This window comes from Oncorhynchus gorbuscha, linkage group LG05 (genome assembly GCF_021184085.1).
Source record: "Oncorhynchus gorbuscha isolate QuinsamMale2020 ecotype Even-year linkage group LG05, OgorEven_v1.0, whole genome shotgun sequence".
NCBI classification, from domain to species: domain Eukaryota; kingdom Metazoa; phylum Chordata; class Actinopteri; order Salmoniformes; family Salmonidae; genus Oncorhynchus; species Oncorhynchus gorbuscha.
In genome coordinates, this window is record NC_060177.1 from 66,560,913 (window position 1) to 66,578,745 (window position 17,833).

Sequence of the window (17,833 nt, forward strand, 5' to 3'; positions counted from 1 at the left end):
AGCTGTAGAACTTTTTGAGGATCTGAGGACCCATGCCAAATCTTTTCAGTCTCCTGAGGGGGAATATATTTTGTTTTGCCATCTTCACAACTGTCTTGGTGTGCTTAGACCATGTTAGTTTGTTGGTAATGTGGACACCAAGGAACTTGAAGCTCTCAACCTGCTCCACTGCAGCCCTGTTGATGAGAATGGGGGCATGTTCGGTCCTCTTTTTCATGTAGTCCACAATCATCTCCTTTTGTCTTGATCACGTTGAGAGAGGTTGTTGTCCTGGCACCACACGGCCAGGTCTCTGACCTCCCTATAGGCTGTCTCTTTCGGGGATCAGGCCTACCGTTGTTGTGTCATCGGCAAATTTAATGATGGTGTTGGAGTCGTGCCTGGCCGTGCAGTCATGAGTGAACAGGGAGGGAGTACAGGAGAGTACTGAGCACGCACCCCTGAGGTGCACCTGTGTTGAGGATCAGCATGGTGGATTTGTTGTTACCTACCCTTACCAACTGGGCCCATCAGGAGGTCCAGGATCCAGAGGGAGGTGTTTAGTCCCAGGAACCATAAGAGCTTTGAGGGCATTATGGTGTTGAATGCTGAGCTGTAGTCAATGAATAGCATTCTCACATAGGTGTTCCTTTTGTTCAAGTGGGAAAGGGCAGTGTGGAGTGCAATAGAGATTGCATCATCTGTGGATCTGTTGGGGTGGTATGCAAATTGGAGTGGGTTTCTTTGATGGTGTTTGATGTGAGCCATGACCAGCCTTTCAAAGCACTTCATGGCTACAGACGAGTTCCACGGGTTGGTAGTCTTTTAGGCAGGCTACCTTAGCGTTCTTGGGAACAGGCACTATGGTGGTCTGCTTAGAACATGTTGGTATTACAGACTCCGACAGGGAGTGGTTGAAAATGTCAGTAAAGACACTTGCCAGTTGGTCAGCGCATGCTCGCAGTACACGTCCTGGTAATCCTTCTGGCCCTGCGGCCTTGTGAATGTTGACCTGTTTAAAGGTCTTACTCACATCAGCTGCGGAAGTCGCGATCACATTCTTCCGGAACAGCTGGTGCTCTCATGCATGTTTCAGTGTTATTTGCCTCGAAGCGAGCATATAGCTCTCGGCTGTGCTTCCCTTTGTAGTCTGTAATAGTTTGCACGCCCTGCCACATTCAACGAGCGTCAGAGCCGGTGTAGTATTGATCTTAGTACTGTGTTGGCGCTTTGCCCGTTTGAAGGTTCGTCAGAGGGCATAGCGGGATTTCTTATAAGCTTCCGGGTTAGAGTCCCGCTCCTTGACAGCGGCAGCTCTAGCCTTTACCTCAGTGCGGATGCTGCCTGTAATCCATTGCTTCTGGTTGGGGTATGTATGTACAGTCACTGTGGGGGTGACATCATCAATGCACTTCTTGATGAAGCCAATGACTGATGTGGTATACTCTTCAATGCCATCGGAGAAATCCCGGAACATATTCCAGTCTGTGCTCGCAAAACAGTCCTGTAGCTTAGCATCTGCTTTCTCTGACCACTTTTTGTTAAATTGATCTAGTCACTGGTGCTTCCTGCTTTAATATTTGCTTGTAAGCAGGAATTGGGAGAATAGCATTGTGGTCAGATTTGCCAAATGGAGGGCGAGGGAGCTTTGTATGCGTCTGTGTGTGGAGTATAGGTGGTCCAGAGTTCATTTTCTTCTGGTTTCACATTTAACATGCTAATAGACATTTGGTAAAACTGATTTAAGTTTTCCTGCATTAAAGTCCCCAGCTCCTAGGAGCGCCGCCTCTGGGTGAGTGTTTTCTTGTTTGCTTATGGTGGAATGCAGCTCATTCAATGCTGTCTTAGTGCCAGCTTCTGACTGTGGTGGTATGTAAACCGCTACAAAGAATACAGAATACAGATGATAAACTCTCTCGGTAGGTAGTGTGGTCTACAGCTTATCATGAGATACTCTACCTCAGGCAAGCAATAGCTCGAGACATCCTTAGATATCGTGCACCAGCTGTTTATAAAAATACATAGACTGCCACCCCTTGTCCAACCAGACGCCGCTTTTCTATCTTGCTGGTACATTGTATAACCAGCCAGCTGTATGTTGTTTATGTTGTTGTTTCGCCAAGACTCCGTGAAGCATAAGATTTTAATTTTTAATGTCCCTTTGGTAGTCTAATCAATGAAAGGAAAATAACTGGAGATCACAAATGTGATTCAAAGTATTATTAATAGTGGTTCAATGTGTCTACTTGCTCTAAACTACGCTTTGTTAACATGATTAGACTCAACTTGTTTCAAAGTATTTTTTTGTGACTTTGTCTATTGCATGTCCTGGATTTCAGGTCTCCCAGCAGACACCCTGCAAGGACATCGTGATCGTTTCCATGACCAGTTCCACAGGTAAGTCACCCAGGAGCTCGGGCTGCTAGTAAATGAGGGGGTAGGAACGTGAGGGAGGAAGGGAGCCTCAGTATAACAGGGAGGCTGCAGCACAATCCTGCCTGTCCCTCCCCCTGGCCTGTTACCCTGAGCCATTGCAAATATCCTTGTGCTTAACACCCAGCTTCCACCCATTGTAATGTGTCATCATCATGTCGTCACAGTCAGACACACATCTGTGAAAGTGAGAAGGGGCTGAGTCTGAGCATTTCAGATAGTGTACCAGTGACATAGTAATAATACCGACCTGCACAACAATCAGCCCAGAAAGAGAGCAGAGAGGGAGCTTGATGTGTTAGTGGATACCTTGGCATCAGTGGCGGTCGGTGCTGTTTATGGGCATGGCCTTTTTTCTATTACAACATATTGGATTACTGTCATTCATATTCCATTTACACATTCAATACCACCTTGAACACTCTTGCCTGCATCTAGCTGATCTAGGGTGTAGTAATTTGTCCAACAGTTATAAACAAGAGTTTATACTGGACAAATTCAGGTGTGTTTATCCCCATTTCGTTCCATTTGCTTCCTTTCTAAGAAACATTTTTCAATAGAATCGGCGGAATGAATACGCCCCTGATCACGTGTAAACACAGTTCACATTCCTTTCCAAGCCAAACCATATTATAACCGCTACACAGCCTACATCATTGTCACCATATTAGCTAAAGTAATGTCATAGTCAACATAGCTAATATAACTAACACGTTAGTAAACCCGCTGTACAATCAATCAGTAACGTTAGTGTACAGTCAGTAAGTAGTTTAGCACAAACACTTGTGGGCCCCAGTGCTAATACATTTGTAAAACCAAAAGCTTACCTTGACTTGGAAGAGTTCCAGTGTTGTTGGCTAGTCCAGCTAGGTAACATGGCACCCCTCTGAGTAGGCAAAACTATCTAGCTGCATTTGCTAGCTAAGTAAGTGAAACTTGGTTCTTTTTGTTTTATTTCATTCTGTCCTATACACATCCCCCTCTATTTTAGGGATGCAATAATACAACACAGTTTAGAAAATGTTATTTTCTTGTAGATTATAGTGGTATCATTCAAATTGGTGATTGAAATATTTGCCTTACAGCCTCAAGACCTTCTTCAACAAAGCCAGAGACATGATGTACTTCAAGAGACTCATCCAGATCCCCAAGCTGCCAGAAGTAAGAGCATAGACTGACATAGTAGGGGAACGAGACTGTATTGGGACTCAACCACACTTCCTAGATTGTGCAGCCATCTGTGTTTTATAGTCCTGTCTTATTTATTTTGTGTGTGTTCATCCCCAGTCCCCTCCTAATTTCCTGCATGCGGCTTCCCTGGCCAAGCATGCAAGGCCAGTGGTGGTCATCCCAGACGAGGATGAGCCCGAGCAGGTGGATGATGACGATGACGACCCTGAACCGCTGATCAATGTCAGTGATGTCACCGTGCCCAGCATGGCGGTGCCACAGGTACGACTTATAGGGCACGGGGTCATGACCTCTGAGTGCAACAGCTATGGCCCATTGAATGTGTATGTCTTTTATTTTTTTAATAAAGTAGCACTAATTTTGGCTGTAGATTGTATAAGCATTCATGCGTCTTCTCTGACTTTTCCTTTAGCAGTTTGACATATTTGATCAAACCTTTGGACCTGCCAATGGTGGTTTTGATGACAGGTTAGTCATTGGTATTTTAGCATTGGTGTGTTTGAAATGGAAGGATATGTAAACTGGTGATGTTTTTTGAACTGACATGTCTGGATATCTTCTTGTGAATTGAGTTGGTAGTGTGCCTGTGTGTGTATCTTAAAGGTTAGTGGCTGTATGTCTTCTGGTCCACAGGGATATCCAGATTGAGAACCTCAAGCGGGACTTGGAGCTATTGAGGACAGATCTGGAAAGGGTCAAAGGAGAGGTAAGTAGACATGAGTTTTAACTCCTTTAAACAGATTTTACAGATGTCATACCTAGCTAAAAATAAATGACTTGTACCTCAAATAATACTATTTAATGGTTAATTATTCCTGTTAACAAATGATATCAATCATATGTATTTAAAGCCTAAAGGGCTTTATACCTCAGCCAATGTCACAAAGTGCTATACAGAAACCCAGCCTGAAACTCCAAACAGCAAGCAATGCAGATGTAGAAGCGGAGTGGCTAGGAAAAACTCCCTAGAAAGGCAGGAACCTAGGAAGAAACCTAGAGAGGAACCAGGCTATGAGGGGTGGCCAGTCCTCTTCTGGCTGTGCCGGGTGGAGATTATAACAGTACATGGCAAAGATGTTCAAACGTTCATAGATGACCAGCAGGGTCAAATAATAATAGTCACATTGGTTGTAGAGGGTGCAACAGGTCAGCACTTCAGGAGTAAATGTCAGGTAGCTTTTCATAGCTGATCATTCGGAGTTAGACAGCCGGTGCGGTAGAGATCGTTGAAAACAGAAGGTCTGGGACAAGGTCGCACATCTGGTGAACAGGTCAGGGTTCCATAGCCGGAAGCAGGACAGTTGAAACTGGAGCAGCAGCACGACCAGGTGAACTGGGGACAAGCAAGGGGTCATCAGGCCAGATAGTTCTTAGGCATGGTCCTAGGGCTCAGGTCCTCCGAGAGAAGAGAGAAAGGAGAGGGAGAGTTAGAGGGAGCATACTTAAATTCACACTGGACACAGGATAAGACAGGAGAAATACTCCAGATATAAGACTGATCCTAGCCCCCGACAGACAAACTATTGCAGCATAAATACTGGATGCTGAGACAGGAGGGGTCGGGAGACACTGGCCCCGTCCGACGATCCCCTGAACAGGGCCAACCAGGCAGGATATAACCCCAGCCACTTTGCCAAAGCACAGCCCCCAAACCACTAGAGGGATAACAACAGACCACCAACTTACTACCCTGAGACAAGGCTGAGTATAGCCCACAAAGATCTCCCCCATGGCACAGCACGAACCCGAGGGGGGTGCCAACCTGGACAGGAAGATCACATCAACCCACACAAGTGACGCACCCCTCATAGGGACGGCATGGAAGAGCAACCAGCACATTGTTTTCCCTAAAGACAAGCTACTTTTCCCCACTTCAAAAAATAACGACTACTTTTCATTTAAGTTTCTATTCACTAGTCAGAAAAGTCTGTCAAGCCCTCTCCTGCCAAAATGAACGCTATACATCTTCTCGCTATCTATTGATAGGACAGGCACCTGTCAGTCATAAAAGCGATCAATGACCGGGAAACACTGCTGGTTTACAGTCTGCTGTCTGTCCCACCTTCCTGTACCTTTATGATTGGTGTGCGCTGTGGTAGGTTGCAGTCAAAAAAAATACATGGCTGGAGAGCGCAAGAGAAATCTGCCCATCCCATTTAATGTAAGTGGTGAGTAGAAAATCCACATTTTTTTATTTGTTTTATTTCACCTTTATTTAACCAGGTAGGCTAGTTGAGAACAAGATCTCATTTACAACTGCGACATGGCCAAGATAAAGCATAGCAGTGTGAACAGAGTTACACATGGAGTAAACAATTAACAAGTCAATAACACAGTAGAAAAAAAGTAGAGTCTATATACAATGTGTGCAAAGGGCATGAGGTGGTAGGCGAATAATTACAATTTTGCAGATTAACACTGGAGTGATAAATGATCAGATGATCATGTACAGGTAGAGATATTGGTGTGCAAAAGAGCAGAAAAGTAATTAAATAAAAACTGTGGGGATGAGGTAGGTGAAAATGGGTGGGCTATTTACCGATAGACTATGTACAGCTGCAGTGATCGGTTAGCTGCTCAGATAGCTGATGTTTGAAGTTGGTGAGGGAGATAAGTCTCCAACTTCAGCGATTATTTGTATTTTTTATTTTTTTTGCAATTCGTTCCAGTCACAGGCAGCAGAGTACTGGAACGAAAGGCGGCCGAATGAGGTGTTGGCTTTAGGGATGATCAGTGAGATACACCTGCTGGAGCGCGTGCTACGGATGGGTGTTGCCATCGTGACCAGTGAACTGAGATAAGGCGGAGCTTTACCTAGCATGGCCTTGTAGATGACCTGGAGCCAGTGGGTCTGGCGACGAATATGTAGCGAGGGCCAGCCGACTAGAGCATACAAGTCACAGTGGTGGGTGATATAAGGTGCTTTAGTGACAAAACGGATGGCACTGTGATAAACTGCATCCAGTTTGCTGAGTAGAGTGTTGGAAGCAATTTTGTAGATGACATCGCCGAAGTCGAGGATCGGTAGGATAGTCAGTTTTACGAGGGTAAGCTTGGCGGCGTGAGTGAAGGAGGCTATGTTGCGGAATAGAAAGCCGACTCTTGATTTGATTTTCGATTGGAGATGTTTGATATGAGTCTGGAAGGAGAGTTTGCAGTCCAGCCAGACACCTAGGTACTTCTAGATGTCCACATATTCAAGGACTGAACCATCCAGGGTGGTGATGCTAGTCAGGCATGCGGGTGCAGGCAGCGATCGGTTGAAAAGCATACATTTGGTTTTACTAGCGTTTAAGAGCAGTTGGAGGCCACGGAAGGAGTGCTGTATGGCATTGAAGCTCGTTTGGAGGTTAGATAGCACAGTGTCCAAGGACGGGCCGGAAGTATATAGAATGGTGTCGTCTGCGTAGAGGTGGATCAGGGAATCGCCCGCAGCAAGAGCAACATCATTGATATATACAGAGAAAAGAGTCGGCCCGAGAATTGAACCCTGTGGCACCCCCATAGAGATTGCCAGAGGACCGGACAGCATGCCCTCCGATTTGACACACTGAACTCTGTCTGCAAAGTAATTGGTGAACCAGGCAAGGCAGGCTACTGAGTCTGCCGATAAGAATATGGTGATTGACAGAGTCGAAAGCCTTGGCAAGGTCGATGAAGACGGCTGCACAGTACTGTCTTTTATCGATGGCGGTTATGATATCGTTTAGTACCTTGAGTGTGGCTGAGGTGCACCCGTGACCGGCTCGGAAACCAGATTGCACAGCGTAGAAGGTACGGTGGGATTTCGAGATGGTCAGTGACCTGTTTGTTGACTTGGCTTTCGATGACCTTAGATAGGCAGGGCAGAATGGATGTAGGTCTGTAACAGTTTGGGTCCAGGGTGTCTCCCCCTTTGAAGAGGGGGATGACTGCGGCAGCTTTCCAATCCTTGGGGATCTCAGATGATATGAGAGGTTGAACAGGCTGGTGATAGGGGTTGCGACAATGGCGGCGGATAGTTTCAGAAATAGAGGTTCCAGATTGTCAAGCCCAGCTGATTTATACGGGACCAGGTTTTGCAGCTCTTTCAGAACATTTGCTATCTGGATTTGGGTGAAGGAGAACCTGGAGAGGCTTGGGCGAGGAGCTGCGGGGGGGGCGGAGCTGTTGGCCGAGGTAGGAGTAGCCAGGCGGAAGGCATGGCCAGCCGTTGAGAAATGCTTGTTGAAGTTTTAGATAATCATGGATTTATCGGTGGTGACTGTGTTACCTAGCCTCAGTGCAGTGGGCAGTAGCAATGAGTCGAAATTCACACAGCCTAATTTATTGTTAATTTATTTATTTTCTTTCGCGTGTTTCCTATAGTCAGCCACGGAGTCATGGTGCGTAGGCTATTGACTGTCCTTTGATTGACGACCGAACAGCAAGTGTTGTTTCGTTTATAAAAGGTGTCAAAATGACTGAATAAAGTTGATCTCCCTAATTTGTGTACTGGTATACTTTTTGACAATTATCTGCAGATAAATTATGAAAAGCCTGGGGACACCTGGCTGCCTACTTTTTCTATTTGGCTGGCTACTCCGTGTACTTAGGGGAAACACTGATAACCAAATTTTGACAGTGGTAGACATGGTTGATTTGTAAAGGAGAGAGGAATTTAGGTCATGTGTTGGGTGGATGCAAAGATGAATCGTGACATGTGGAATGTGGCAGCTTGTCTCAGAATGGGAAATGACGTCTGTCTGTTCAGAGAAGACCAGAAGATGTGTCTGGGACACAGTGTGAAATGTACTGTTGACCCCAATTTCTGCAAATGGCTGGCTCCTAATGTGGCCTGTTTCTTAACTGTTGCTAAAGGTTTATGCCTGTGATGTTGAATTGAGCCATCCTAACCTGAAATTGTATACATTTTGTAAAAATAATTTGTACCACAACACTTGTTTCCCCCGTCTGAGGCCCTCATCCACTAGTGCCATGTCATGGTTTCCTGTGGTGGTAGTGATTATCTACCCAGGGGAGGTTTACTATGGTGACTGACTGACTACCTACCTCCTCCCTCCTGCAGGCCCAGCGCTACATCACTCAGCTTAAGTCCCAGATCAACAGTCTGGAGGCGGAGCTGGAGGAGCAGCGGGTGCAGAAACAGCGTGCCTTGGTGGAGAACGAGCAGCTGCGCATGGAGCTGGAGGCCACGCGCCGCCGCAATGCTGAGCACGAGAGTGTGCAGGCCACCTTCGGAGAGGCAGAGAGTAAGAGAAGCACTCACTAAGTCTGGCATACATGTTCAATCACATTGTATTGAACACACACTGACGCCTCCCTCTTGTCTCTGACCCCCATTTTGCTACCCAGCAAGAGCCCAGGCCACAGAGCAGCGCTATAACAAGCTGAAGGAGAAGCACACTGAGCTAGTGTCTAGCCATGCGGAACTGCTCAGGAAGGTACAGCCTTATGAGGAACCTCACTCACCTCTGTTTTCATTGTGGTGTTCTCCACATGTGCTCATATCAAATGTATTTATATAGCCCTTCGTACATCAGCTGATATCTCAAAGTGCTGTACAGAAACCCAGCCTAAAACCCCAAACAGCAAGCAATGCAGGTGTAGAAGCACGGTGGCTAGGAACAACTCCCTAGAAAGGCCAAAACCTAGGAAGAAACCTAGAGGAACCAGGCTATGTGGGTTGGCCAGTCCTCTTCTGGCTGTGCCGGGTGGAGATTATAACCGAACATGGCCAAGATGTTCAAATGTTCATAAATGACCAGCATGGTCAAATAATAATAATCACAGGCAGAACAGTTGAAAATGGAGCAGCAGCACGGCCAGGTGGACTGGGGACAGCAAGGAGTCATCATGTCAGGTAGTCCTGAGGCATGGTCCTAGGGCTCAGGTCCTCTAAGAGAGCGAAAGAGAGAATTAGAGAGTATACTTAAATTCACACAGGACACCGGATAGGACAGGAGAAGTACTCCAGATAGAACAGACTGACCCTAGCCCCCCGACACAAACTACTGCAGCATAAATACTGGAGGCTGAGACAGGAGGGGTCAGGAGACACTGTGGCCCCATCTGAGGACACCCCCGGACAGGGCCAAACAGGAAGGATATAACCCCACCCACTTTGCCAAAGCACAGCCCCCACACCACTAGAGGGATATCTTTAACCACCAACTTACCATCCTGAAACAAGGCCGAGTATAGCCCACAAAGATCTCCGACCACGCCACAACCCAAGGGGGGGCGCCAACCCATATACTCAGACTCAACTGGGCGTTATTTTTCTGTATAGTGTGAAGAGAATGTTTAATGACGTATATGTGACATTGTGTTGGCAGAGTGCAGACACAGTGAAGATGCTGTCAGCCACCCAGCAGACTCAGGAGGAGGTGGAGAGGACTAAGCAGCAGTTGGCTTTTGAGGTGGATCGTATCAAACAGGATGCTGACATGAAGGTTAATGTTATTGAGTATTAGAAATAGTGATCCAGTACTGTTAATTTTATATTTGAGTACTGTATTAACCTTTTGTCTAAATGACTGAATAATGTTATTGTCTTATCATTGCAGCTTGAGGAACAGAAGTTTGAGATGGAGAAGCTTAAAAGAGAGTTTGAGGAGAAGAAGGCAGAAGTGGAACGTGTCAAAGGCACTCTGCAGAGCAACGAGAAGGTGTGTGGTGATGATGCAGTAAATACTGAATAAAGTGGGTTCCCTCCACTCTGTAATGACACAGGGGACTCATGTGATTCACCATTATGCAAAACTAGATGCAAAAGAATCGCCTCTTTCCAGACTTGCAAATCAGAATTGTCTGTGAAGGCTATAGGAACCTGCACTGTGTGAGGAAGTGATCACATGAAAGTTTCACAAACATCAGAAAAGGCTTTTCCTCACAAAAGTTAATGTACCCATTATTCTGTTATCTGCTTTCTCCCTCTTCCTGTCTCTTCTCTACCCTCTCTCGCTCCCTCCTCCCTCTCTCCCAGGTGGGGGAACAGCAGACCAGATCCATGTCCGCCCTGCAGGCGGAGAAGGAGCGTCTGATGCACTCTGTGAGTGAGAAGGAGGCAGCACTGTCAGCCCTGCGCCATGCTGCACAGCTGCAGCAGTCGTCCCTGCAGCAGGAGAGGGAGAGGAGCACCAGGGAGCTGGGAGAGCTGCAGGGCAGGTTGCAGGAGAAGGTCAGTCAGGACAGCACCGCACAGAGTTCAAGTCAGCTGCTTTGTCTGTCATTTGTTGATTGCAAAAAAAGAAAATAGACAAAATCTATACTGCTGGTCAAATCCCCTATTACTCAGACTGTGCATTGCAAAGTGACAGATTTTCTTTAATCATTGAACAATTTGGCTGTCTGCACAATATAAGATAAACCATTAGTATGTCTGTGCCCATCTATTTTTCCCTCTGACCGTATGTCTGACTGTCTCATTGCATCTGTGTAGTCTAGCCGTGAGGAGCAGCTGCAGCAGAAGCTGCTGGAGGAGCAGTTCTCTCTGCTGCAGGGAACGGTCTCTGAGGCTGAGAGCATCATCCAGGATGCTGTGGCCAAACTGGACGACCCCCTGCACATCCGCTGCACCAGCTCCCCAGGTTAAAATGAGTGAACATACACATACATACAGAGAGATGCTGTTCATATCACTTAGAATATAAAGTGAAAGATGACTCATCCATGCATGTGTGTAAATTTATAAAAATAATGCTTTTCAAGCTTTTATCTTATCTCCACCACCATAGATTACCTTGTCAGTCGGGCAGATGCCACTTTAGGCTCCATTGACAAAGTGAAAAGGGGTCACTCAGACTACCTGACGAACATGGGAGGTGAGTTGCTCATTACTTTGTGCTCAGTGTTTTTGATATAATTAGTCGTCTTTGAGCAAACCCAGTGATAATGGTCATGAGTGCTCGTTAGTGACAGAGCATGGCTGTGTTACTGGCAGTGCCGTATCCTTTCCTCTGTTTACCAGATGTTGGTGGGCTTCTGAGGGCCCTGACCCAGTTCTCCCACCTGGCTGCTGACACCATCATCAACGGCAGTGCCACAGCGCACATGGCTCCCACCGACCACGCCGACCGTAAGGACGTTCTCTTCAAATAGAGCGGATTCCTGTTAGAAATGGATCTTTTATCTTATTGGAATTTTACTGAAATATGATATTGAATCCATTTGGTATGTGATTACAGTGTCAGTGTGTATCTTGCACTTTTGCACCCTGCAGGTCTGACTGAGAATTGCAGGGGCTGTGCCACTCAAAGTCTGCAGTTCCTGAAGGACCTCAAGTCCAAGGCCTCTCTCCAGAGGGCAGATACGGCCTCCATTCGCATTGTGGTCCAAAAGATCCTGAGGCTGGGGGAGGTAATGGACTACTGGGCAGTCTTCTCAATTTTTATCCCTGTCCTTTTACTGTTTTTCTTCACCTCATCTCCTCTTCCAATGTTTAGGAGCTGCGACCTAAAGGTGTGGATGTGCGACAGGATGAGCTGGGAGATCTGGTGGACAAGGAGATGGCAGCAACATCAGCAGCCATTGAGGAGGCAGTGCGCAGAATTGATGTGAGGATCACAACTATGTAGAACATCCCACTGTAGAGGGGAATGACATCACAAGCTCAACACTATCTACACAATATATCTGTATTCATACCCAGGTTTTATCCACATTTCTCAATTGCTGTTTTTCTATATCTAAAGGAAATGATGAATCAGGCACGAAAGGACACCTCTGGCGTCAAACTTGAGGTCAATGAAAGGTCAGTAGTATGTTTGACTTACACTCTGTATTTTATTTGAAATACTTAATGCAGTTTTCCCCTTTAACTCATCATGATATTACTCCTTGTTTCATAGAATCCTCTACAGCTGCACAGACCTGATGAAGGTAAGATGGCTGCTATTCTACTTACTGTTTTGATTGACTTACTCAAAAGGTCTGATCGAAATCCTAATAATGCTGCGTTCCCTCCTTTCCGCTCTCCTTCAGGCCATCCATCTACTGGTCCTGACATCAACCGACCTACAGAAGGAGATTGTTGAGGGAGGGAGGGTGAGTCTTGACATTTAGCATTTAACGTTTAACTTTGTGAAAATGGTGGTAGGCCTGATCACCGACAACGGCGAGGAGGTCAGAGTGGTGCCAGGACAACAACCTCTCCCGCAACATTATCAAGACAAAGGAGATGATCGTGGACGACAGGAGAAGGAGGGCCGAGTACGCCCCCATTCACATTGATGGGGCTGTAGTGGAGCAGGTCGAAAGCTTCAATTCCTTGGTGTCCACATCACCAACAAACTATCATGGTCCAAACACACCAAGACAGTCGTGAAGAGGGCACGACAACATCTTTTCCCCCTCGGGAGAATGAAAAGATGTGGCATGGCTCCTCAGATCCTCAAAAGGTTCTACAGCTGCACCATCGAGAGCATCCTGACTGGTTGCATCATAGCCTGGTATGGCAACTGCTCGGCATCCGACCGCAAGGGCTTACAGAGGGTAGTGTGTACGGCCCGGTACATCACTGGGGTCAAGCTTCCTGCCTAAAAATTGTCCGACTCAAGCCGACCTATTCTCATAGACTATTCTCTCTGCTGCCGCACGGCAAGTGGTACCGGTGTGCCAAGTCTAGGTCCAAAAGGCTCCTTAACCGCTTCTATACCCAAGCCATAATAAGACTGCTGAACAGTAAATGAAATGGCTACCGGGACTATTTGCAATGAACCTCCCGACCCCCTTTTTTTTTACTCTGCTGCTACTCTTTTTATTCTTTTATTTAACCTTTGGTTAACTAGGAAATTCTCGCTGTTTATTGTTTATGCATAGTCACTTTACCTAGATGTTCAGTACCAGTCAAAAGTTTGGACACCTACTCATTCAAGGGTTTCTTTTATTTTTACTATTTTTACATAGTAGGATAATTGTAGAATACATTGTAGAATAATAGTGAAGACATCAAAACTATGATATAACACATGGAATCATGTAGTAACCCAAAAAGTGTTAAAACAAATCCAAATGTATGTTAAATTCTTCAAAATATCCAATCTTTGCCTTTTTATTTAACTAGGCAAGTCAGTTAAGAACAAATTCTTATTTACAATGACAGTCTACCAAAAGGTGAAAGGCCTCCTGCGGGGAATTAAAGTAAAACGACAACATAGCATGGCAGCAACACAACATAACAACATGGTCTGAACATTATTGGGCAGTGACCCTTACCTGCCGATCTATAAATTACGTCTCCGTAATCTAGCATGGGTAGGATGGTTATGACTACCTCAAGCTCTAAACCCTCAGAGGTAGTAATCACACCTGTGTGGAGTTCCCACATATGCTGTGCACTTGTTGGCTGCTTTTTGTTCACTCTGCGGTCCAACTCATCCCAAACCATCTCAATTGGGTTGAGGTTGGGTGATTGTGGAGGCCAGGTCATCTGATGCATCACTCTCCTTCTTGGTCAAATAGCCCTTACACAGCCTGGAGGTGTGTTTTGGGTCATTGTCCTGTTGAAAAACAAATGATAGTCCCACTAAGTGCAAACCAGATGGGATGGTGTATCGCTGCAGAATGCTGTGATGCAGAGACTCTCTGATGCCATTAAAAGGGCATTTACCACCTTCACAAGTGCAGTCTCAGTGCTATGATGGGGTCTAAAACCAGACTGAAGCAGTTCGTATACATTGTTTGTCTTCAGGAAGGCAGTGAGTTGCTGCGCAACAGCCTTTTCTAAAAATTGAGAGGAATGGAAGATTCCATATAAGCCGATTAGTTTAAAAAATATATTTTCTGGGTCAAGGTTTGGCTTTTTCAAGAGGCTTTATTACTGCCACTTTTAGTGAGTTTGGTACACATCTGGTGGATAGAGAGCTGTTTATTATGTTCAACATAGGAGGGCCAAGCACAGGAAGCAGCTCTTTCAGTAGTTTAGTTATGCTATGACTACAAGGTCTGATAGGAATTGTTAATTGAAATGCATTTCAGGTGACAACCTCATGAAGCTGGTTGAGTGTGCAAAGATGTCTTCAAGAAAAGGGTGGCTACTTTGAAGAATCTCAAACATAAAATAACACTTTTTTTTTTTGGTTACTACATGATTCCATGTGTTATTTCATAGTTTTGATGTCTTCACTATTATTTTACAATTTAGAAAATTGTAAAATAAAGAAAAACCCTTGAATGAGTATGTGTCCAAACTTTTGACTGGTACTGTATATATTACCTAGACTAACCTGTAGCCCCGCACATTGACTCTGTACCGGTACCCCCTGTATATGTTTTTATGTTCCTTTTATTTTTTGTTTTGTAGATATTTTTTTAACTGCATTGTTGGTTAAGTGTTTAAGTAAGCATTTTTAGCTGTTGTATTCGGTGCATTACTACTTTATCTTTAATTATTTTTTAAAGTAATGTCCTGATCACTGCTCAACTTGATCTTCTCTTTCTAGGGTGCAGCCACTATTAAGGAATTCTACGCCAGGAATTCCCGTTGGACTGAGGGACTCATCTCTGCCTCCAAAGCTGTGGGATGGGGAGCCACACAGATGGTGCAAGTGCATTATAGGGGATTGCCTTAACTTTTTATCCGAGTGTGGTTATTTGTGTGTGACTTAGAGTTCCCTCATGTTATAGGATGATGGTGTGATGTTTGTCTGGTTTCTCCCACAGTGAGTCTGCTGATAAAGTGGTGCTGCACACTGGTAAATATGAGGAGCTCATCGTCTGCTCACACGAGATCGCTGCTAGTACGGCACAGCTGGTTGCTTCCTCAAAGGTGAGAAACAAACACACAACCTTTTTAACTCTGTGTTCCCTTTCCCCTTGCCAATATCTGTTTATTCTATTTTCCTCATATATTCAAAGTGTGTCCCTATCACTGTTTTCTTCATTCTCCCTCTCTCCTTCTGCATTTAGGTAAAGGCAAACCGCAACAGTACGAAACTGACAGCTCTCCAGCATGCTTCTCGCCGTGTGAACGAGATGGCGGCCAACGTGGTGGCCTCCACCAAGACAGGCCAGGAGAACCTAGAGGACAAGGGTTAGTGTGGTTGGTTGTGTCTTAACAAACAGATGTGAATCCTCTCAGGCCTTATGAGTCATATGGCTGTTTGATGTGTTTCCCTTTTTTCTGCAGATACCATGGACTTCTCTGGAATGTCCCTCATCAAGTTAAAAATGGAGGAAATGGAGTCGCAGGTGAGTCACCAGGCCTGTGTGTGTCTTTTTGAGCCTGTCTGCATGCCATGTGTGTGTTCTGTGTGAAAATAACCTTTCTCAACTGTATGTTTGTCTCAGGTGAAGGTGTTGGAGCTGGAGAATCAGCTGGGTAATGAGCGTCTGCGTCTGGGAGAGCTCAGGAAGAAGCACTATGATATAGCAGGTGTTCCAGCAGCAGGCCTCTCAGAGGGCAATGGCCTGGCCCCCTCATCTGCCTCTGAGCCCTCCTCACCCAAACCCTCCAAGCCTAGCATCACGAGGAAACCTGCCTTGGCTCAGAAACCCAATTTACCACCTAAAAATATGGTAAGAGCCAAAATGGCTGGATTTGTGTTCATGTTTAAGATAGTAGTTGCTGAAGAAACTGCCACATAATGAAACATTTAAAAAAAATCTCAACTAACTCTTATGCTTCACCAAATACAAAATACTCTTATGCTATTTCAAATATGTGTGTTATCTATCTTATCATTGCAGTTCAGGTAGATTGATGCAGGCTAAAGAAGGACATCTCCATGCTGGATGGTCGGGTTGATCTGAGACAAACTGCCATCATATGAAGTGAACACAGGGTCCTTTTAAGCTGCCTCCAACCAGACTATCCTCTTTCCCAACCCCAACTGTACCTCTGTCCCGCTTTTCTTTTGCCAAACTGGAACTTGTGCTCCTCTCTTCTTCAGCCTGATTTGATCCCTCAGTGCTTTCTGCCTCTGAAGGAGACATGCTCTATTCTTCTTTTCTAGATTAAACATCATATGCCACCAAGGTGGGATTCTTTGTTTTCGTGGACATAATGGTATTAAAAACTGAAAGGGAAGATGAGGAAATCATGCAAACTTTTTTTTATTGCAGCAATGCCATTTTGTCCGAACTTTTTACATATAGCCTACTGTATATTAAAAATACTAATTTTATTAGTATGGACAGGATCACTGCAACATATTGAACTAGCCCATATCTGGGATAGCCTCATGTTGCTGTAATTTTCTATGTTGGTTGGTGTGTAAGAAAGGAAGGAGACATTGTCACACAGATTATGCGGATAAGAACATATTTCCACACTAAGTCCTGTTCAATGTCTCTGTATTAGTTCCAAGTTGTCAATCCTTCTATAGCTTGATTTATTTCTAAGTGGGACTGTGGTCCTGTGCTCAACTCTTTTCATATCACCAAATGATCATCAGTAAGACCAGGGGGTGAGAATTTTCAGGCAACCCTGTTTAGGTTAGTGTTTGATTCTAGATTTGACCAATTTAACCCCTGGTACAGGAACAGCTCCCATCATTAAAGCATGCACTAGTTTAGCTATACACATGGTCATAAGGAAGTATAATTATGCTTTTTTATATATATCTATATACAATTGGAAATTCACTCAATGGGGATTAGCAATCTGCACATCACAAATGATTCTTTGCATCTCTTCTACGTGCTCCCTAGCCACTGAATGTCTCTCACACTGGTTATATAAAACTGGCTATGCAGTCAAAAGATGTTGGTGAAGATGCTGGTACACAAACGGAATCTCTGTACTTGACAAATAATTATCACCTTGAATTTTTAGAGGAAGGCTACTTTCCAAAGTTTAAAATGGACAGGGGGCTGTACAGTATACAGTATGTGGAACTCTTGCTTCTGGGAGCTTTTCTTATGATTACTTCTGTGCTTTCATTTGTAATAAACACATTTATACATTCAAATCTATTAATATATTTTAGTAAAGATTACTGTGGTTCTTCCATGTAATAAGTGTATGTCAAATGAGCAATAAATGTTTATGGTCATCTGTTTGTTCTTCTGTATTTTGGAAGGTAAAATGGTAGTTGTCAGCAGGTTTTTAAAACAACTAAATATTTGGATTATGGCTGTTATTGACCCTGGAATTGTTATATATATATATATGGGGGGCATCATAGTCTAAACTGACACAGCCTTTGAGGATGTTTGAAAATGATAAACAGAAAAAAAATATACTGAACAAAAATTATAAATGCAACATGTAAAGTATTGGTCCTATGTTTCATTAGCTGAAATATAA

The 17,833-nt window shown here is 44.7% G+C and overlaps 1 protein-coding gene across 4 annotated transcripts in view; it reads left to right on the forward strand.

Annotated features, from left to right (window-relative positions):
- Positions 1–17,579, forward strand: part of hip1rb (huntingtin interacting protein 1 related b) — a 37,337-nt gene extending 19,758 nt beyond the window's left edge. For 3 of the 4 annotated variants that reach the window (XM_046350785.1, XM_046350788.1, XM_046350787.1), the window contains exons 9-32: positions 2,319–2,376; positions 3,498–3,573; positions 3,700–3,864; positions 4,016–4,071; positions 4,237–4,309; positions 8,651–8,834; positions 8,938–9,026; positions 9,921–10,037; positions 10,152–10,253; positions 10,571–10,765; positions 11,027–11,174; positions 11,322–11,408; positions 11,555–11,662; positions 11,807–11,943; positions 12,030–12,140; positions 12,279–12,337; positions 12,435–12,465; positions 12,568–12,630; positions 15,027–15,127; positions 15,247–15,352; positions 15,493–15,616; positions 15,713–15,774; positions 15,874–16,101; positions 16,273–17,579. In XM_046350785.1, coding sequence (XP_046206741.1) covers positions 2,319–2,376; positions 3,498–3,573; positions 3,700–3,864; positions 4,016–4,071; positions 4,237–4,309; positions 8,651–8,834; positions 8,938–9,026; positions 9,921–10,037; positions 10,152–10,253; positions 10,571–10,765; positions 11,027–11,174; positions 11,322–11,408; positions 11,555–11,662; positions 11,807–11,943; positions 12,030–12,140; positions 12,279–12,337; positions 12,435–12,465; positions 12,568–12,630; positions 15,027–15,127; positions 15,247–15,352; positions 15,493–15,616; positions 15,713–15,774; positions 15,874–16,101; positions 16,273–16,281 — 2,489 coding nt within the window. In that variant the 3' untranslated portion in view covers positions 16,282–17,579. The remainder of the gene's footprint in view (positions 1–2,318; positions 2,377–3,497; positions 3,574–3,699; positions 3,865–4,015; positions 4,072–4,236; positions 4,310–8,650; positions 8,835–8,937; positions 9,027–9,920; positions 10,038–10,151; positions 10,254–10,570; positions 10,766–11,026; positions 11,175–11,321; positions 11,409–11,554; positions 11,663–11,806; positions 11,944–12,029; positions 12,141–12,278; positions 12,338–12,434; positions 12,466–12,567; positions 12,631–15,026; positions 15,128–15,246; positions 15,353–15,492; positions 15,617–15,712; positions 15,775–15,873; positions 16,102–16,272) is intronic. The other variant, XM_046350786.1, reaches the window with a different exon arrangement.
- Positions 17,580–17,833: the final 254 nt, after the last annotated feature.